The sequence below is a fragment of the Elgaria multicarinata genome, chromosome 3 (assembly GCF_023053635.1).
Source record: "Elgaria multicarinata webbii isolate HBS135686 ecotype San Diego chromosome 3, rElgMul1.1.pri, whole genome shotgun sequence".
Taxonomy (NCBI): domain Eukaryota; kingdom Metazoa; phylum Chordata; class Lepidosauria; order Squamata; family Anguidae; genus Elgaria; species Elgaria multicarinata.
Window position 1 is genome coordinate 83,355,373 of NC_086173.1, and position 22,403 is coordinate 83,377,775.

Genomic DNA, 22,403 nt, shown 5'->3' on the forward strand with positions numbered 1-22,403 from the left:
GTTGTTTAATGGTATTTCACAAGATATAGATAGATGGGCATCTTTAAAGTTGAGTTTATGGGGTAAGGTTAATACACTCAAGATGAATTCTATAGCTCCAATTGTTTATGTTATATGTGGAATCCCGTTACTTATACTTGGCAAACAAGAATGTAAGAGCCATGCTGGATCAGACCATGGATTCATCTAGCCCAGAACTCTGTTCACACAGTGGCCAACAAGGAACCCACAATATTTCCAAAAGATTAATGATGTATTTTGTACATGGGGGTGGGAGGTTGTTTCCACCACTTACATCTTATTCAGCAAAACCTTTTGTTTCGGGTCTTTTGGATGGCACAATGTCTTTATAATAAAAGTTTGTTAAACTCGGCTAGTTGTTGGAGGTGTAATAAGTTAATGCTTCTTTGTTTTGGAAATGCCCAATAGTTACTTACTTTTGGGATGACGTTATATGGATAAACTTTGTATTGGAAAGATCTTTAATATTTACTAGTGTACATGTTCTCTGAAATAATTTATCTGCTTCTTGGAATGTAACACACAGCCAGTGTAAATGGATTTTCATGCCTACTTCACTGCTAAAGACTGATACTACATTACTGGAAGGATCAAACCTCCCCACATATAATGGAATGGATTGAAGACCTAACAACACTAGAAACATTTCGAAGAGTGGTATACAGGCATTACTTGCGAGTGGACTAATATTTGGTCTGCTTTAACTGAAGTTTATGTGTAATCTGTTCCTTTGTCCTTTATTTTAGAATGTTGTAATACTTGAAACTCAGGCCTTTAAAGCAAGTAGTTACACTTGCGATTTTTGTTATTGTTGAAACACAGTAAAAAATAGATGTGGATATTTTTATCACATCATTTCCCTTATAAAATTGAGAACTTCATATGATTTGCCTAGAATGATTTCCTTCATCTTGGAAACACTGGAGAGCAGTCAAATCTCTGTGGACTGTTACTGAACAATGTCTTTCAACCTGCAGCTGAAACCCTCAATTCTTTCCTTGACTCCTTTCACCTCTGTAATGGCCTTGCTTTGGGCCAATGGCCACTACAGGGTGAATGGCATGATTAATGTGGGGAGAGAGGAACAGGTGTGACCTGCTCAGCTTGCAGTCCACTACTAGGTTCTGCTCTGTACACAACACACAATAGATTCAGGTACCTTTGCAACAGGGTTGTTTATTGCTACAATATATGAGAAAACACTAACTTCTGAGGAGCTGTGTGTCACTCTGTTTCAGCTCTAAGGTCTGCAGTAAGGGAGCGATGGGGAGAGGCTAAAAATGGCAAGTTCTCTTAAAGCTATATGCACACAAACAAACCGCTCTAGCCCTTAATGGCATTGCTGCTACAATCAACTTCATCTCTCTAATCAACAACACTGACTGGACTACACTACAGAGATGTCATACACTGTCCTAAGCACCCCTTCCCTAAAAAAATGAGAATAACAAAGAATATTGGGTTGCTTTGCAGGATTGGTATAACTCATGCTTTCCCAGCCACATCCTGGCTTCCTCCAATAATGGCATAATAATGATGCTTTATCATATCTGCACACATTGCTGGGATACTTTTTTTAAATGTTTATAAACTCAGGAAAAAATTATTAACAAGACCATAGTCAGATCATGAACTCTTGTCTTTAACGCTACCTTTAGTTTTTGGGTAGACAAACTACTGCCCAAACTCAGCTACACTAAACTCCTGAATTTCTAAACTTTAACTTTTGTAAACTGCCCAAAGAGCTTTGACTATGGGGCGGTATATAAATGTAATAAATAAATAGTGTTTTTCCTTAAATTAGGCTACCAAACAGAAAACGCCAAAGGCTTAACACACCAAGAAGGATAATATGCCCAGATAGTGTGTGTGTTAGCCATTACTATGACTTCATTCATTGGCTAAAAATATTGAAAAGTGGAAGCAGGCTAGTTTCTCACAAAACAAATGGGCAGAATAGTAGCTGCATGTTTTGACTCGTATCCTCGGTTCTGTAGTTTTAAAATTTTATGTTATATTCTATGGTTTTAATTGTTGTGAACTGCCCAGAGAGCTTCGAATATTGGCAGTATAGAAACGTAATAAATAAGTACAAGAGCTAGAGACTTGCCTATTTTTAAAAAATGGAAGTTGGGAAGCTGGAGAAGACTGGAGCAATTTAACAGCTCCAGAAATTCTAGCTAAAAATTCCAGTAGAAATAAATCCTAAGGATTTGTTTTAGCTACTACTGAACAGTGAGTGCTTTAACTAAAATGGCAATTCCATCCTGGCATTCACCACTGCAGTAATGGTTCTGGCTAATGTGCCAATTGTGAAGCTAAGTCACCCAGTCCTAGGATGCTGCTGCTAATAAGCAGGGGGGGGGGGGGTTGAATGAGATGTGGTGGTACCATGTTCACTTATTACATCACACATTTTCCATCTCTTCTGCAATACCCAATGCAAATGACAGAGATTGACGACATTGCATGGTGTGCATTTTTCTTTCTTCTCTCACCTCACATTATTGCTTTGTGGGTTGGGTGGATGGGTGGGCAGAGAGAAGAGACGTAGAGCATGGTAACATCACCTGTTTTTGTTGGATGGTTCAAGGAAGAGACAGGAAAGTAATGTAGAATGATGGTAAGTTTTGGAACAATCCTATGGCCCCTAGGCATCATTGGGGTGGGTGGGGGGGGGAGGAATAGGGTACTTCGGATGCCTGTTCAACATCTATATGAAGCTGTTGGGTGAGGTCATTAGGGGCTGGGTGCCATCAGTATGCTGATGATACTCAGATCTACTTCTTGTCATCGGAGTCAGCTGGAGCTGTGAAGGTGCTGGACCAGTGCCTGGAGGCTGTAATGGACTGGATGAGGGCCAATGAATTGAAGCTGAATCCTGATAAGATGGAAGCTCTGTGGATTGGTGGTTCCTGAGTCCAAGAATTGAGTAAGCAACCTGTTCTGGATGAGGTGGCGCTTCCTCTGATGGAGTGAAAAAACAAGCAGAAGGCAGGGGCGGAACCAAGGATAATCTTTGCAAAATATTATTGGTATGAAAAAGGTTTAATGAAGGTGCCTATGCATTTTGGACAAAAAACGTCCTTCCTCAGGGCTTATCTGAAAATAAAAAAAACTTACAATAAAATATTTACAATAGAAAACACTTTCCAAGTAACTATGCCTTGAAATACATAATATGATAGAAAACAGTTTAAAACGATAAGTATAATGAGATGATCTGCCAGCTACAGCCTTCCCTGGAAAGGGACAACCTAGCCACAGTAGTGCATGCACTGGTAACTTCCCGATTAGACTACTGCAATGCACTCTACGTGGGGCTGTCCCCACATAGATGACTCGGAAGTTGCAGCTAGTGCAAAATGCAGCAGCTAGACTCCTGGCGGGTACATCTTACAGAGACCACATAACACCGGTCTTAAAGGAATTGCACTGGCTGCTTATACGCTTCCGGTTGGAATTCAAGGTGTTGGTAATGATGTTTAAAGCCCTAAACGGCTTGGGATTTTGATACTTGAGGGAGCGCCTGCGTCTCCTTATATATGCCTGCCTGAGACTTGAGATCTGTTGGAGGAGCCCTTCTCCACATCCCACCAGCACAACATTTGCTATGATGGAACAAGGGAGAGGGCTTTCTCTGTTGTGGCACCACGACTGTGAAATGCCCTCCCCTTGGAGGCCTGACTGGCACCAACACTGATTTTATTCCAGCGCCAAGTGAAAACATGGATTTTTAACAAAGCTTTTAATGGTTGAATTCACTAAGCTGGCACATTGTTTTAACTGTTTTAATAGCTTTACTGCTTTTAAATTATATATTGTTTTGACTTGGTTTATTTATTTATTTATTTATTTAATTACATTTATATACCGCCCCACAGCCGAAGCTCTCTGGGCGGTTTACAACATTTATGGTTTAATTTGTTTTTAGCTGTGTATATTTACTGTTTTATACTGTATGCTTTTATCTGTACGCCGCCCTAAGATCTTATTGATATAGGGTGGGATATAAATGTTTTAAATAAATAAATAAAATAAATAAATCCAAGGTGGAAAAAGCATTCTGACCTTGGATCCAGTAATCTGCACTCCCCCTTTCCCCTGGCAGCCAATGCAGAGAAAACTCTTTCCGAAGTTGGAAAAGCAACCTTGGAGATGGGATAAAGGAGGGTGTTCTGTAGGTGGGGAAGGGAGAGGATGGGATAGAGTTATCCTGAGGCCTCTCTAGCCTCCTTTCCTCCCCCTGCAATGCACCCCAACTAGATGGGCTACCTGGCTAGGCAATTGCCTCTGCTGCTCCTCCCGCTCTGCACTGGGTGCTAGTAAGCCCCTGAGTTCAGAGGCTTATGAGCATTGAGCGTGGATGTCATAAGATTGCACACTATGTTATTTAGTTTGAGCCTGATATTGCAGTGCTATTCTGGTAGGTCATAGAATCTAGTTATTAGAAATACTGGCTAGCAATTTTCTACTCCACTCTTAGATGTGATGATATTGAAAGAAATCTTAGTGATTTTAATGAAATTTGCCTGCAACCAGCTATGGCAAATCATATACATGTTGATTTATAACTCGCATGGAATTTTTTGGGATGTACATCCATGGAAGTATGCATTTACATAGATACACTTTACATAAGTAATTAGTGGCAGAAGGGAGAGGAGTCTATTGTAAGACAAAAATTGGGCCTGCTTTAACTTAAAGAAGCATGGATGTGTTGCATGTTAGGGAGAAAAATCTTATTGCTGCTGCCATGAAGAATATGTACAGATAAATGAAGAAGCATGAAGTTTCTGTAACCCTTAAATAACACTTTGTTTCTGGGATGGACAGTACAGCAATCTGACTGATTCAGTGCATCAGCTCACATTTTAAAGAGCTGAGCAAAGGCCGGGAGTCCATTTTATAACAAGTCTCTCTTACGGAAAAACACAGCGAGGGAACTGCACTCTGGCTCCATTCTGCTTGCAAGCCGTATCATGAAAAGTGCAGTAGATTAATATTTAATTGTTTATTTGCTGCTGCAAAGATTCCACTGCCTCATGCTGTATATACGCAGCTACTTATATGTAAGGCGTGGTAGCAGGGAAGCGGCTGTCTTCCCTGTTTAAAATAACACAAGATGGTGTTTTGTTTTGTTTTTTAAAAAATCTATACAGCGACTTCCTTGAAAATACTCTTAAAACCTTATGCTTGTTTACATTGTAAGGGAGGTGAACCTTTTGAGGGGAATGCTGTAAAAGATTTTTGTTGTTATTGCAAGGCAGATTTTCCATTGAGTTTAACCGTTCACATGCCTGCCTGTAGTTCATAGCATCTCAAGACTCAATAAACTGCCAATTGTTAACAAATAGTGTGATCCTACCATTTGCTGCATAAGCCACCACAGTGCAAAACATCAAAGAGTCCTACACACACCTTAATAAATTCATTGTGGCATAAGCTTTTGTTGGCTATAGACCACAGCATCATGTGACCCATAAACATTTATGTCACAATAAATTATTTGCCAGGAAGGGCTCTTGTTGTTTTGCTGCAACAGCCTAAAACAGCTACCCCTCTAAAACGGCAAAATATCCTGCCCAGTACTGTAAATGGATATGCTTCCTCAAACATTTAGGATCAAGCTATATTAGGCTGACGATTCAATAACTTGTAGAAAGTAACAGTGTTAATTTTCTGAAGAGACCACTCTAGAAAGGTAAAGAAATCTGAGAGTTAGAAACAATGTCTCCAAATCTGATCATCTACTTCAAACTGATGGTGCAAGGACCAATCGTGAAAGTCAGGGTGGGATGCAATACTATAAATTTAAATTGCAATAAATAACTAAGTAAAAATAAGGTAAGGAGATGCAGATATTGATTCACTTTATCATTTCTATAATACCTTTCACTGTTCAGGGGAATGTAAATTATGTATATATAGGAGGAAAGACCGCCCACAGAATGCCATGTCACCCATTTTCAATCCTCCTCCAGCATCTAACTTCATGGTACTTCAAATGCATTGTTTGCAGCAATATTGAAAAGTGTGTTTTTTGGTTGTTGTTTGTAAAAAAAAACAGTACTAAAAGAAGGCCCCCTGATTTTTATTGGGAGTGCAGTGTGCTTCCAATAAAAATCAGAGATAGAAATCTCTGACAAAAAATAGAGATAAAATACAGATAGAAAGATTCCACTGGTGCCAGTGGGAGCTTTTTTCTATCACTTACTGCAATACAGGGACCCTTAAAAAAAAAGGATCATAGCAGGGACAGAAAAGCTTTAACCTCCACTCCGTGCTCTGTGGTCCCAGTAACATCCCACAACACACTTAACCTTTTTTCAAATCTTGATGTAACTGCAAATCAACTAAACACCATGCTTTTGTTGCACTGGGGTGGCCAGCGGCTAGTCCGGATGCACAGCAAAAGCATGGGGTTTCTGGCAGCCGGGCCCCCGCTGTCTGCCTGGGTGGACAGCAACCAATCAGGGGTCACCATCTGCTCAGGCACACTTCCACATTGAGGATGGAGTGAGGTTAGATGGCCGAAGGGCTGTGTTCACTTTGCTCCATCCTGAAAAGTCAAGGTCAGTCCCCAACTTTTAAAAGGGCTTCTCTGGAAAGCTTGCGATGGCTTTGAGGTGGCTGCTGTGTCGTATAATTGACGCAGTGCACTGCAGAGCCACCTCGGAGCTTCCAGAACGTTTAAGGCGCAGATAAAGATTTTTTTTACAAAAAATTCTCACAGGAGGCTTTTAACCATTTGTACATTTTGCTGCTATGTTGTGTTTTTAGGTAGTTTTATTTCTGATACTTTCGATCTTGTTTTGATACCTGTTGTTTTAGCCTTTGCTGCTTTTAACAGAATGCAGCTAATTCATTGTTTTATCATGCTGCTTTTGTTTTGATTTGTACAGATTTGGATTTGTACTTTCATTGTATGTGGCCCTGAGCGCTATTAGCTATAGGGTGATTAATATTAGAAATAAATAAATAGTATTTAGTTTAAGTATTTACTGGAACACATTTTAATTCATTTATATACCAATCCTATCAGGTTTAATGAGCTTACTCCTTAGTAACCAGGTTTCGGATTCCAGCTCTTGGGTCTCAACAACTTTCCCTCACCACTTACTGCTGTTGTGAACGAGCACTGGACTTATTTTGTATTCATTTCCGCTTTAATTGGATGGTCACAGAGAGACCGTGCTTTTTGCATTTCTTTCCCATTTGACCTCAAAGTTTCCATGATTTTTCTCTCTCTCTCTCTCCACCCGTGCATGTATATGTCTCCCAGCTGAGGATAACACTTTACGCATCTGATGAAGTGGACTCCAGTCGACGAAACGGAGTTGTGCCACCAGGCTCTTTGTTACTTCCTCTCTCCCTCAATATTTTCCTTTTCCTCGCACCATGTGACGCTCCATCCCCGCGGAATGCGCCAGGCCAGGCCCCCGCGGCGGCGGCGGCGGCTCTTTTCCTCCGAGCGGCCCCCGCCCCACCCCAGCGAGCGGCCCCTTTCGGAGGCGTCCGCCTGCCGCTCCCTTCCTCCTCCTCCTCCTCCTCCCAGACCAACCGCCACCCTCCCGCCGGCCTCGGCCTCTCCCGCTCGCTCCCGCGGCGCAGCGGCCCTGACCAGGAGCGCGCACGTTGCCGCCACGGCTCCCTGCAGCTGCTCGGCCCGGCCCGGCTCGCTCCGCCGCCTGTGTTTCTGCCCGGCCTGTCGTCTCTGCCTGCCTGTCCGCCTGCCTGGGACGAAGGAAGCCGGCCGCCGGGAGGGGCCCCAGCGCCCCGCAAGGCATCTCTCGGACCCTCGTTGAGCTCGCGCCCCTCGGACCAACCGCCCCCCGCCCCGAATCCCCCAGGTAGGAGCCGCCCCGGGCCTACTGTCGCCTTTCCGTTCCCTGATTTTCGCGGGCGGGCAAGATGGAGCCTCGCCCAGTCGGCTGTGTGTGCGCGCGCGAGCGAGCGAGAGAGAAAGAAAGAAAGGAAAGGGCCGAGGGAGCTCCGTCCCTCCCTCCCTCCGGGTGCAGTTCTTGAAATAAGGACGAACCCCCTCCCCCCAACCCCATTTGCTTTTTTTGGGGGGGGGGTTGGGGTGGAAAACGTTGAACAGTTCCCTCCTTCTGTGTCTGAGACAAGGGGGCACAATTATGGGCCTTCCCTTCATACCTCCCACCCCATTAATACCTGGAGGGAAGAATAAGGACTGGAGTAGATCTGGAACCTCTTTTCTTGGTGTGTGTGTGTGTGGGTGGCGTTGGGGTGGGGAAGGAGGAGAGATGATCCTGTATATTCCCCCCCCTCCCGAGAATACAAAAGGGAGTCTTGCCAACCCCTTTAATTTCATTTGCTCTCCAAAGAGGCCTTTGCAAGATTAAGCTACGATTTTGTTGTTCTGGAGGAGAAGATTTCGGAATAACCACCCTTAGTCCTGCCGTCAGGGGAATTTATCAGAACAAAACAAACAAAAATATGCTGAAAGCGAGCGAGAAAGAAGTCCACCCTTCTGTTACTAACTATCCTACTAGTAAGAACAAAAAGAAGGGTAAGAACATGTTAAAGGATAACTAGTTTGATAAACTATCTTGAGTAAGGCAGATGTGCAGATCTAAGTTATTTACCTGATGCAGAGTGGTGGCAAAACCCATCAATCCTATGTCCCCTAATATATTTAATTTTTCTCAGTGATGATAATCAGACACCCTCTAATACTCAGTCATACAATTTCCTTTATAAATGCCTCAGCACGGTCCTAAGGCTCCAGTGTTCTGTGGGGCACTGGTGGGTGGAGAGAGCAGAGGTAAACTGCTGACACTCTGTCCCCTCAGTGTTACTTAACTGCTGTGGCCACCCAAGTGCAGGGACAGCTACTGTAGCTCTCATACACAATACTTCTGTAGAATTTGTTCCATCTTCTTAAGTGTCTTAGGGCACAATCCTATTCCACTTACCTGAAAGCAAGTTCCATTGAACTCAGTTGTGCTTACTTCTGAGTAGCACATGTAGGGTCATAGAATAGCAGAGTTGGAAGGGGTCTACAAGGCCATCAAGTCCAACCCCCTGTTCAATGCACTGTTAATACTCAGTATTGGGTATTAACAATATTACCCAATATAACAGTAATATCCAATATTGGCTGTTCCCTCTTTCGGGGGAGGGAGGGTAAGTAGTAAGTTATTTTCTTTTTTTATTTCAAATCTACTACATATTTAATGAAACTATTTCGCTGTTCCTGAATTTTGTACATATCTGAAAGGTTATAGCTAATACATCAGATGGATAAGTATTTGTCTTTCTCATTCCTTAAATAGCGTTTTGATAAATGTAATTCACTTTTATTAAGGTTTGGTTTTTGAGTATATTTAGTTTGGACTAAGTAGTAGTTTGGACTGAGTAGTAGTATTAGTGTATGTGTAGTACCATTGATTATAGCTGGGGCCTAAGTTTATGCTCATAAAGATTTATGCCACAAGCCTGTACACACATGGGAGTAAATACAATTGAATTTTATGAGGCTTACTTCTAAGTAGACATATATAAGGTTGCACTGTTAATCTTTTCTGCACATTTAGCTATACAGAATAACACATGATATTGGTCTCATGTGTTAACTTGTACTGTAGATGCTTAGGAAGAGGCATTGCATTTTCTGCTAATTTATGTTCAAGTTATAGTTGTGAGAACATCGTTTTGCTGATCATCTTCAGTACAGTTTTTGGCATGCTTTAATGTTCTTTTGCTGTTTTCATTTTGCATCTTCAGATTATTACTTTTTATTTTTAAATTATTAAATTACAATAATTATTAAATTATAGATTTATGCATTTAATAGTAAGGATCCCAGTGGAAGCTGTCATATTCCAAAGAATGTACATCAAGCTGCTTTATACACCTTACAGTATGTGAATTGCAAATGCAATCTTTTGTTTAATGGTAAAAGCCAGAAACTACAGCATGCCAACTGCTTTCTCTCCCTTAGGAATGAAATTGACTAGGCCAGAAGATAGCTGCTTGCAAGGAAATTCTCCCCATTAGTAGATTTCCTTATGAACAAGCATTGCAGACTATTTCTTGAGATTTGCTTACCAGACTATCGAGGTCTAGGGCATTATCTGAGAACAGATGATGCCGCAACCTTGCTGAAGCTAAACAGGTGTGGATCTGGTCATTGACTGGATAGGAAACCACCTGGAAAGCAAGAATACTTCACCCTGAGTTTCATCATGGAAGAAAGGCAGGATAAAAATACAGTTTAAAATGCAGTTCAGTATAAGCAAAGATAAAGTGATACACATTGGGGCAAAGGATCCTAACTCCATGTATATGCTGATGGGATCAGAGCTGAAAGTGACTGACCAACAAACAGAACTTGGGGTTGTGGTGGACAGCTCAATGAAAATGTCAACCCAGTGCGCAGATGCTGTGAAAAAGGCAAATTCTATGTTAGGCATAATAGGAAAGAGATATCAGAAGTCTAGGGTTGCTATTCTAAGCAAAATAAAATAGTGAATCCCACTGCATACAGTGGGGCTTACTTCTGAATAAGCATGTACTGAATTGTACTATGTGCTTTTGGTTAACCTGAACTCTGATTTCATGTCTAAAGAGGTAGTCACTAAGGCTGCAGTCCTATACTTACATGGGAACTCGATGGGAATTATGTTTAGGTAGACAGATATAGGATTGCACTGTCAGTCAAGGTGAATGCAGATTATTTTGTCTGTAAAGTTAAATGTCTCCGATTCACCAGGCCAATTAATCAGGGGAATAGCTTTGCTGGATGATGCTTTACAAATACAATGGTAGTAGAATGAAAATATTTTTGTTGCCATGTTGTAGCATGTTTGAGTGTGTGTGCGTGCATGTGCGTTAAATACTTCTTCTGCTTACCACATTTGGTTCTGGTAGGAATCAAGGTCCATTTATGCTCTAGTCTATCATCTTGATGATCATTCTCAGCTTTTTAGTAAACCAGACGGACAACGGTACAGGACAGTGTTCCAATGGGCACCATGTTTCTCTGAGAGTGGAAACATAAGAAGTGCCCTGATGCTGGATCAGACCGAGGGTCCATCTAGTTCACCACTCTATTCACACAGTGGCAAACCAGCTGTTGGCCCGGGACCAACAAAGCAGGACACTGTGCAACAGCACCCTCCAACCTATGTTCCCCAGCAACTGGTCCATACAGGTTTTACTGCCTCGGATACTGGAGATAGCACTGTGAATTTTAAACGCACTAATAATAGTATTGCTGGTGTTTTGTGTAAGATTATTTGTGCTAACTCAAAGATTAGTGCAAAAATGTAAAATTAGGAATAAGTCAAAGGGCAGATGTTCTTTGATAATAATTTGGAGTGACCTTTGCTTCAAAGGACATGTTTAAGGGTTTAGAGGACATTCACAGCCCTAAACCAAACAAATAATTTCCTGTTGAATATTGTCTTGGTTTTATACATCTGTCTCAATTTTTCATTTTTTTTAATTATTCTTTTGATAGAAAATGATGCATCCTGTTGCCAGTGGTAACTCCCCTTTCTGTGGGACCGGAAAGAGTTCTTGCCTTAATGATGACAACGGGACAGCCGCTGATCAGTTTGATTTATATTCCACGCAACAAACCAAGTATAGCCACACAGTCAGCCACAAGCCAATACCATGCCAGAGACAAGATGCATTAAATGAACCACATTTGCAGACTACAAGTGGCAGGAGTATAGAGACAAAAGATGAACTAAAGAAAAAGAAAAACCTCAACAGATCTGGTAAACGTGGAAGACCTTCGGGGACCACAAAATCAGCGGGGTACAGAACAAGCACAGGTAGACCGCTGGGGACCACCAAAGCAGCTGGATTTAAGACAAGTCCAGGTAGACCCTTGGGTACAACTAAAGCTGCAGGATACAAAGTCAGCCCAGGGAGACCTCCAGGTAGCATTAAAGCTCTATCACGGCTTGCAAATCTAAGTTATACTTGTAGCAGTGCAGCTTTTCCCTACTCTGTGGTGCATAACAGAGGAGTGCATGCTGCTGGTGAAACAAGTAGCAAAATCAAGCAACCCACTGAGTGAAAAAAGAGGAATTAGATAACATATCCTCAGTAATTCTTTTTAAATTATCCGAGTTGTGGCATGTTTTTTCACTTCTTTTGTAACTTTTCCATAACTTTCTTTCCTACATTTTATTTTTTTTAAAGAGATGTCATATCATAATCATGTAATGTTTGTTTTGTTTGCAAGTGGACTCCTTAGTGATGCCCTTGTGTGTTTGCAGAAAGTAATTACTAATATTCTAAGTGACAAAGTTATTGTCTGGCCATCTTAGTTGAATGGTTAACAATTCAAAATATCAGAATTCTGACTCCTAGGTTATTTAAGGTTACAATAAAGACTTGGTCAAAAATAAATCAGATAGACTAATAGAAACCAATCATTCAGGACTGTTTTACCAGTAATAGCTCTGAAAATTTTGCAATGTCTCTCTCTCTTTTTTCTTTTTTTTAACTAGGAGAGAATAGAAACTAAATTTTCCACAATTGCTGGAACTTAACACGGACCTCAAATATTTGTAGATATTTCAAAACTTCAAAACTATATTTTTAAAAAAGTGGTCATTCCAGGCAGTCATTGTGTTAAAGTGCTATCAGTTTCAAGTAACCCAAACATTTGTAAAAATAGTTCTTATGTAGCATCTGATACATATTCAAAGTTCTATTTTGCCATTAAAGTATGGTAGCTCTCCTGGATATGCTAACTATTGGACTGCAATTTACAATTTATAAAAGCCTAAGACTACACGTACCAAATTACTAATAATTAAATATCTGAATTTTTTTTAACTTATAAAAAGTGCTATAAAATATACATACAGTGTACAAGCGTAGTGAAGATAATGGCTGAGACTCTGCACATTTGTATGCTTATAAATCCAACTGATTTCAGTGACATTTGGCATGCACAAATGTGTACAGGATTTTTGCCTGTGTTCCAAAACATGTCAATAAATGTATGAATTTTAAGTGACTTTGCTATATCTACATAGATGGCCACAGTTTTTTAGGATTTCAGATATTTGGTTCGATTGAACATTATACCTTTCAGATAGATGAACTTGTCATTTTTAATAATTTTGCCAGTAGAAGTCTTATTATTTATCACACATACTGTAGCTAAGAGAACATATATCTACCAAAGGAAGACATTTCATGGTTCATAATTGGAAATGATACAGTTGATGCACAAGCAAGTTGCAATTTGATGTGTTTGTAGACCCTGAATATATAACAGACTATAGGAATACATCTATGCATGGAGGTGCAAAACTATAAATGCATTTTCTGACACTTTGTGCACCTAAAATAAATGTTCTACATTGAATTGGGTATGTGTTGTTATTTTTAAATGTGTGTAAGAGAAAAAGAGACGATGTATAATACACACATTACATTGTAACTGAAAAAACTCTCAATATTGAATATATTCCAAATATTTCTTTAGAACTAAAGCTATTCTGAAAGTAAGTTTACATATAGGTATAGATTAAAAATCTAAATTTCTATCTTCAAATACACACACACAAAGGTTATAGATAAATATTTGCAAATTCATGGGAACAGAACACTTTCAGGTTAAATAAGAGAGATGAAAATGAACAGTATTGATTTTTTTCTTTGTAAGATAAATGTTGTGGCCTGCTGACATTTTGATGACAACTCTGATTTTAGTAATGACAACTTAAGAAATGGATGTCATTTCATGCCTTTTTTATCAGGAAAAAAGCAGCAAGCCTTCAGGTGTTCCAGTGATGCCTAACTCATAATGAGCTGGACTTTATCCTGTATTTTATAATAGGTGTGTTGAATTGTTTTGGGGGGACTTTGTATGCACTGGCAACCATGAACCTCAACAGTACTGGAAGGCTCTTTAGTCATGTAAACTAATGGCAGCTAAACTGCTAGTAAAAATAGATTTTTGCTGAAGCTATGAAGTTCATTATATATTTCCTCAAGAAACTTCGGAAGTATGAAACTTTTATTAATTTTTCCCACAGTGGTGCAACTTTTGACACACAATGCTAATGTGAGCTAATTCACCCTCAGGACATATATTGTGTTGGCTGTTTTGTTAAATGATTTTTTTCAACCAAAAGGCTGCTTCAGACCCTTTCTGAACTCTCTTGGAAAGCAGCTGAATGTAAAAACTACAAGAATGGCACACCTTTATGGCAAGGAGCAAGTTGCATGTCACCAGTGTACCTTTGAGTAACTCTTCTTCTTAACTCCTCCTGTTTTTCTCATGCTACTCTTCTTTTACTTCTCACGTATGCATCTACTTAGTGGTGCCGTGCAGTGTGTTGGGAAATAACTCAGAGGCATTATTGCTCCAATATAATGAATTTTGTATTCAAGTATGCTGAGAAAATAATGAAATAACCTAAGCAATTTATGCTCATTTATAACGCTTATTAATTATATCAAATGGAAAACACACCCATTTAAAAGACTTAATATTGTCAGTTGTGAAAAATAAACAGAAAAACACCTCTTCCATTGCTCTAAAGGGCAGTTTAACGCCCAGGATTTATTAATGAGGCCAGAAGAACACTGTTGGGCATTCCTTGATTCCAGTTCATTTTATCCTCTACTGCGGTTTACAAGTGCCATGCTGTGGGGGAATGCAGAAGTCAAGAACTTGAGATGTTTGAATGATATATTCAAATATTTTTGCTACTCCTGTATATAATCTTCAGAATACATTGTGTTTTCTTTTTTCTTTTGTAACACTGTCTCTTGTCATAACAAACACTGAAACAGCATGTTAATTCCTATACTTTGATATTATTGGGAAGGTGGAGGAGGAATGTCTCTTTCTCACCATAGTATTAATATCTGATTTGTAAAGCAAATTGATAATTTTATATTATATGCATTAATTCTGCTCTTCATAAGCTAGGATTGTTGATGTGTATTGGCACTGTTCAGAAAAACTACATGTCAAATTTGTGCTTTACTTTTCTTTTGGTTAAATATAGCATTTTTTAAATTTGTTTCAACTTTTGATAAAGCATTTAGCATACTTAAACATTAATATGGATCTATACTACCACCGCTACTTTAAATACACATAGAAATTGCTGTTCACTTTCTGATGAAATTTACTTAAACTGTAGAACCAAATAACTTATATTGCTATTTTTGAAGTCTTGCACTGGATAGTTTCAAAATTTTGACACATGCACACACCTTGGTAAACATTTAATCACAAAGGATGCTAATTATTGTGAAGGTAGTGCTTCTTTTCTCCTGATTTCTCCCTACAAGCTCATAGGTATAGGTATGGGTTACGCTCTGGCTGCCCATTGATTGTTAGAACACATTTTGCAACTTTTTAAGATAAAATGTCATTGATCAGGAACCATCTTGCATTTGTTTTGCAGTGTAACATTTATGTTATGTTTAAAATCTTGGGACAAAACCAGGACAGTCAGAGTAATGCATATGGGATGAGAATTTCCTTTATATACAATGCAAAAGGCAGTTAATATACATAATTTTTATTCTGAAGGGCTTTGAAAGGCAGGGTAGTAGAGATAACTTTACTGCTATTTCCTAAGTTGTCATTCTGCTTTTTATTACTGTATGTACAGTGCAGCATCATGCTACTTACTAAATATAAAACTGTTGCTTGCAGTCGGAATTTTGGAGTTCTTAGACATTATGCTTTTTTATTATACATATATTTAACATAGGTCACACACTATACACATCAGAAATTACTAGAGCGGCTTTTCCTTTTGATTTTTCCTCAAATAGATAAAATTCGGTTCTGCAATGTGTAATCTATTTCATCTTGAAAGTTATCATAATTTTATGAAATTTTAAAGAAATCTATGCTTTAATGGGCCTTTTTAAGATTCTCATCTTCCACAAGTTGCTTTTCCCATGGGACAGGTTATTTTGGTGGAAACAATTGCTCATTCAATGACATCATCCTGTCTTCTGCTGTAAAAAGTCTGATTAGATACTGTGTATGTTCTTACGTCCATGAACTTCAGCTACTCGTGTGCAATTGTCTGTATGGGAATGGAGTAGTGTTCATGATCTGTATTTACGTCATCATATGGATGTATATTTATTAATAAAGTAATTGCTTTAAACACCAAATGCTTTTTATGTTTTATACTCTTATTTATTCATTATTTATTCATAATTATATACTGCTCCATATCTAAAATAGATTCTGGAGTGGTTCTCATAGGAATAAAACAGTAAAAAGAAAGATTAAAAACAGCGAATTAGAATTGTTCAATTTAAAACAAAGGACCAATAAAAACATTGGCTGGCCCTTGCTTCCTGGAAAAGAGTTTTCAAGAGGTGTCAGAAGCAGCCTAGTATTGGTGCTTGCCTGACCTCCAGGGGCAGGGAGTTCCAAAGAGATGGGGCCACCACACTAAAGGCTTTTCTCCTGGTGGACTCCAATCGGGCCAATAACCCATGTGGAACCAGCAGGAGCATGCCCTCTAATGCTGACAGTGCCTGGGCAAGTTTGTAACGGAGAAGGCGCTCTCTCAGGTATCCTGGTTCCAAGTTGTTTAGGGCTTTGTCATGCTAGTACCAAAATCTTAAACCTGGCCTGGTAGCCAATAGGCAGCCAGTGCAATTCCCTTATATGCTGAAAAGAGGCAGCTCCTGACAATAGCCGAGCATTCTGCACTAGCTCCAACTTCAAGAGCAACCTTAAGGGCAGCCCCACGTAGAATGCATAGCTGTAATCCACTCTTGAGGTTACTAATGCCTGTACCACTATGGCCAAGCTATACCTGTCAAGAGATTGTAGCTCGTGAGCCATCTGAAACTGGTAAAAGGCACTCCGAGCTGCCACGGCAAATTAGGCCTCCAGCAACAATAATGGATCTAGGAGTACCCCCAAACTACGACCCTGATCTTTCAGAGGGAATGCAGCCCCATCCAGAACAGGCACTGAGTCGATCTCCTGGATTCTGGAACCACTCACCCTTCTGTCTTACGAGGATTCGGCTTCAATTTATTGGCCCTCATCCAGTCCATTACTGAGTTTAGGCACTGATCCAGGATTTGCACAGCCTCTCCTGATTCATATGTTACAGGGAGACGGAGCTGTGTGTCATCAGCGTAGGGGATTTTGCTCCAAATTCACTAATGAGCACTCCTAACAGCTTCATGTAGATGTTAAACAACATTGGAGACAAGATGGTGCCCTGTGGTATCCCGTAGCTTAATTGCTAAGGGGCTGTAGGATGGTCACACAAAGTTACTCTCTGAAATCAACCCTGCAGGTAGGACTGGAACCACTGTAACATAGTGCTTCCAATTCCCATCTCACGGAGTTGATCAAGGAGGATACTATGGTCGATGGTATTATTGCCACTTAATTGTTTTGTGTCCTCTTACATTAAACCAGTGAGTTGAACCCACCAAATACCTGTTCAATTTGCCTGCTGAGAGGTGAATTAAGCAACTATTAATTCCCTGATGTTTTCATTGTTTAATCAAGGGTCTCCAACCTTATTGGACCTATAGGCACATCTGGGAATTTGAGAAACTGCTGTGGATATTATCACAAAATCAGTCTCACAAGATTAATAGTGAGGCTAGGACCAAAGAGGAAGTAGTAAGGCAGCCATTAAGTGACTAGCCTCACTATTTCTCCACCCCTCACTTGACATCTTTAATTCACTTTTAACTAACTGGGCCTCCAAAGCAGCCATTATGTGACTAGCCACATCCTCTGTGGGAACCATTTTGTGGTGGCCCACAGCAATATTTCAAATTCCTAAATGTACACATGGGTCCAAAGAGATTGAGGCCTCCTGGCCTATGGTATAATCTAATATGAATTTTATATCACTTTAAAACTCACTGTTGAGTGAGTGTGCACACTGCTCTCTGCCGTCACAATGTGTAAAGTTATGCTTGTGTATCTAAGCTGTAACAATATAGTATACCTAACCCAAAATAACTTTTCTAATGTTAACATAAGAATAATTTTCCTTTAGCAGTTTTAAGGCATTGGAGTTGCAAGAGAGAGACCCATAAACATATTCTGTAGTCTGTACAAATAAATATTTTTTGTCCATTAATATCACAATAATAAGCTGTTCAATTCATCTGTACAAGGAGCTGGGTTACTATTTTTATGTTTATTCTTACTGTCATATGATTTATCAATAGAAATGGCAAGGAAATGTACTCCCTGAGTTTTTAGACTGGGCGTTCTGTCAGGTGCAGAACGGCTGGTAGTAGATCTACCCTATGATTTATTCATGCTTGAGCCTCCAGGACCGTCTGCCTGTTTTTGTTTTTATGTTTTATGCTACTCATGGCAACATTGTTCTGATGGCATCAGAGCATCTAGGGAGTCCTTTGGGACTTGTAGATATTTGGGCATTATTTTTTTGCTTTACCCATAGAGTTATCTGCTTACCTAATGAGACAACCTCAAACTTCCCTTCTCCACCTTGTAGCACAGGCAAGCTTTCTTATGTTTGTACAATATATGACCCAATAGGTCTCATTTCCTTGGAGTTAAAAATCTGCCCAGGCAGTACAGTCTATTGGGCATAACTTTTTCAATAGGGAGTATTGTAGCCAATCTCAACACCTGTGACTTTCCCAGCCCAGTGAAACTAATTTGCAAAGGGATGTCATGGAAGGTGCATCTACTAGCCAAATTTGGTCTGAACCCATAATTTCCAGGGTTGTATTCTTGGGTTAAAAATGGCTTTTCCCTTTCTAAGGCATGTTACTTTTGCTTTGCTTTTCGAGGTTCTTCTCTATGTTTAATAAATGGTAATGTGCTAACTATAGTCAGGATTTTTTCATTTATAATTGTATAGGAAAAATGCAACTTACTCTCTAAATTTCTTGTAAATTATATAATTGTAAGATGTTTCCAAGATTAAAAGCAAAATAGAAGTTGCAAGTAAGCTCACTTAAGATGGTTAGCATTGTCTTAGGCAAACAGATCTCTTTCTGTGCCATTCTCTGGCTTCAACAGCATAGTATGAAAACTGCCTAATGCATTAGTTGAAGCTTTTTGTCATGGTGAAAATAACAATAAAACCCAGTTCATTTGGAGCAGACACTTCTGTATAGCAAACTGTGTGTGTGTGGCTCTCTTCTTCTGTTTCAAAGTCTCATTAATTTTGCATTCAAATACTTTGAAATACATTGAAATAGGGCCATTACATGTCTGGTGGGTAGATGGCAATTTGCAAGTTAAGTCATTGACTCAGTCTTTACTTCCATGTCATGTAAACATTATAATATATTACAATATTCGGTTATTTAAAATACCTACTGGTTTAAGAGTTATGGTGATCTCATGTTGGTTTAAACTTCACTAAGTCAGGAATTTGGAAGCTAAGGCTGATGGTTCAACTGGCATGTCCTGTGATCAATTATGATGTTGTATTACCCTCCACACACACACACACACACACTTTTCCTTAGTTGTCATCATCAGGTGGATGAAGGATGCTGAGTTTTAGGTCATTTTTATAAGCAGTAGATTTTTGAGGCTTATAATGACGGATCCTCTGTGTGTGTGTGTGTGTGTGTGTGAGCGCGCGCGCGCGAGAGAGACTCATGTGCCCTTTAATACAGACTCACATATTAGGCCTACAATGTATCTATTTCTTCCATTTTTATTAGTGGGGTGTGTGTGCAGAGAACCTAAGATCGTGCTTTCAACAACCCTGTATGTAGCAATGTAGTCCACAGTTGTTAAATTGTCCATAGACTGAAAATTAAGTGAATATATCAGAGATATCAAGAGATCAGGGTCTAGATCTAGCACCTTCATTCTGCCAGCAATGCTCCCTTGCCACCATGCACCCTCCAAAGGAAAGGATGCAGAAGTCCCATTTTGCAAGTGGTGTCCTTCTGCTGGTGCCACTTCAGTGCTGGATCCAACCTGAGATGTACAGCAGCATACTAGATGGAGTGAGCCGAGCCAGAGATTGCAAAACAAATGAAGCCGTGGCACTGTTGCCTTCTCTCTATCAAATACATACACACTGCTTATATGCAAATACAACAGTAGCACATCACATTCCCAGGAAAGCACTACATATACATGGGCAGAAACAAGGCACATGCAAACATGGCCAGAAATATGTTTCAGCACGCCGCACACACAGCAACACAGCAAGAACCAGCAAAATTCTGGTTTTTCACAAAACTGACATACATAATCCTTTTATATATCAGTAAGTAGCCTCGTGTGGCGCAGAGTGGTAAGCGGCAGTTACTGCAGCTGAAACTCTCCCCACGGCCTGAGTTCGATCCCAGCGGAAGCTGTTTCTCAGGCAGCCAGCTCAGGTCGACTCAGCCTTCTATCCTTCTGAGGTCGGTAAAATGAGTACCCAGCTAGCTGGGGGAAAGGTAACTGCGACTGGGGAAGGCAATGACAAACCACCCCGCTACAAAGTCCGCCAAGAAAACGTCAGTGAAAGCAGGCGTCCCTCTAGGAATCAATAATGACTCAAGTGCTTGCACGAAAGGAAAAGGAAGCTTTGGAATTATTCCACGTCTGTGAAATAAGTACTGAATAAATGTGTTATACTGAAGTAAGCCTCACTGGTTTCCAGTGGAAATTATTTCCTTGTAATATAATTAGAACAGGGCCTTTTAATTTTGGCTTTGAGGTTAGTACAGTGCATTGGGCAAATCTTTGAGAGAAAGTAGTAATCCTTTGGTCATGTAGCTCTAGTGTGGCTATAACTTCATATGTTGGAATCAAATAGCTCTGCTAGCTCCATTTCGGAATAACAGAACATTTTCCGGTCATAGTTTAGGCAACAAACATCAATACTACTATGATTGCTGAGACCCTTACCAATGCAAATTCTGTATAATACAAGGAACCCAGGAAATTGACTTCCATATGCTCAATTCTCAAAAATGTATTTCTTACAGGGTTTTTCTTTTTCATGATAATACTGATGACAGGAATATCCTCAAAAGTAGAGAGCACTATCCAGTCAAAGATGAAGCTGAGAACAGAATTGTGTTGCTTGTGAGAGACTAAAGTCATAGTTTACTGCTTGTACAAAGTCCTAGGATTCATCTTCAGAATCTCCACTAGAGAGCTGTACTCCAAATATCATCTGTGTCTTCTTGTTAAAGGCATAAACTGTTAGGTAATTCTTAGACAATAAAGTTCCTTGTGTTTTATAGCATTGTGGAAGCTCTGTTTATTACATTGGCGAATGATGCTTTAGGAATAGAATGCATGCCACACTCAAGTTATCTTAAACATTTATTGCTGTGTCATACAACTCTCCCAAAGAACTATTATTTGCATGAAGAAACTGAATGTTCTGACATCAGGAGATTTGTGTGTGTGTGTAATCAGTAGCATTGAAATGGCATCATACTTACAAACGTTTACCTTCTTTCACCATATGAAAATTTAGCAGGCATTGAACTCCAAATTGTATAAAGGTGATATTGTCTTAATAAACAGGGGAAGGTTGTCACTAGGCAGGATAAACATAATTGTACAAACCGATTCCGTGGAATCAGTACAAATTAGCCTTCTGATTTTTGTTGTTAAATACAAAAAACCCATACAAAAACAAACAATTGGATGTGCGCACAACAGTCACCTGATCTTTGAGCAAATAATTCTACGATTTGAAAACAATGCCGATGACCCCTCGCCTCGAGTTTATTGGACTACAGAATCGGGGTTTGGGATTTTTCAATTTATGCTAATTATCTTACGTTAACACTGTTATTAATTGGCATATGCATGCCTTGGGTATTGTTCTTTTCCATTCCTGTGAATGAAAAATAGTGCTATAGCGGCCGCTACCGGCCACATTTTCCGTGCAGCTACCTTTGGACTACATTATGCCTCCTTTCTTTTTCAGACTGTCTTTCCCTGCTATCTCATACGGTAGGGAGGCGCCGCGTCCCGGGGTACAGTAAAAGCACGATGTTCGTTCGTTTTAAATTCGTGCTCAGGACAGATGGGTCCTTTCTGCTCAAATCCAAGATGGCACCCATAAGCAAATCAATGGGGGCGAATGTTCCGCCCGTGATATAGAAGTCACATCAGCCTTTGACATCATTAAAATGGATCTCTCTTTAAACTCCCATAAACCACTGCCAGCATAGCTAATAGCCTGGGATTGTGGGAGTAGTAGTCCAAATCCTCTGAAGGGTACCCGGATGCCTACTGCTAGGATCAAGTCTAGAATAGCATACCCACCATATGGAAGCCAAAATGATTTGAGATCCACTTGATCAGTGTTGGAGTGGCAAAAGCACGACGTGTTTATATGTAAGTGGATGGACCAGGAGGATTGTGATAAGTCATTTGCCTCAGCCTAGTTTTCTGCTGGACC

At 39.9% G+C, this 22,403-nt stretch overlaps 1 protein-coding gene across 2 annotated transcripts; it reads left to right on the forward strand.

Annotated features, from left to right (window-relative positions):
* Positions 1-7,737: 7,737 nt before the first annotated feature.
* Positions 7,738-16,165, forward strand: C3H5orf24 (chromosome 3 C5orf24 homolog). Of its 2 annotated transcripts, XM_063120753.1 has the most exons (3): positions 7,738-7,874; positions 11,513-11,942; positions 13,782-16,165. In XM_063120753.1, exons 2-3 carry the CDS (start codon positions 11,516-11,518, stop codon positions 13,820-13,822), a joined length of 468 nt encoding a protein of 155 aa, XP_062976823.1. In that variant the 5' UTR covers positions 7,738-7,874; positions 11,513-11,515; the 3' UTR covers positions 13,823-16,165. The 2 variants fall into 2 exon arrangements, with proteins under 2 accessions (XP_062976823.1, XP_062976822.1); XM_063120752.1 differs by lacking the exon at positions 13,782-16,165 and having other exon boundaries at positions 7,739-7,874; positions 11,513-13,387.
* Positions 16,166-22,403: the final 6,238 nt, after the last annotated feature.

Bases quoted from the DNA above. Each gene is read 5' to 3' on its own strand.
- C3H5orf24 (XM_063120752.1), top strand. From the start codon at position 11,516: ATGATGCATCCTGTTGCCAGTGGTAACTCCCCTTTCTGTGGGACCGGA.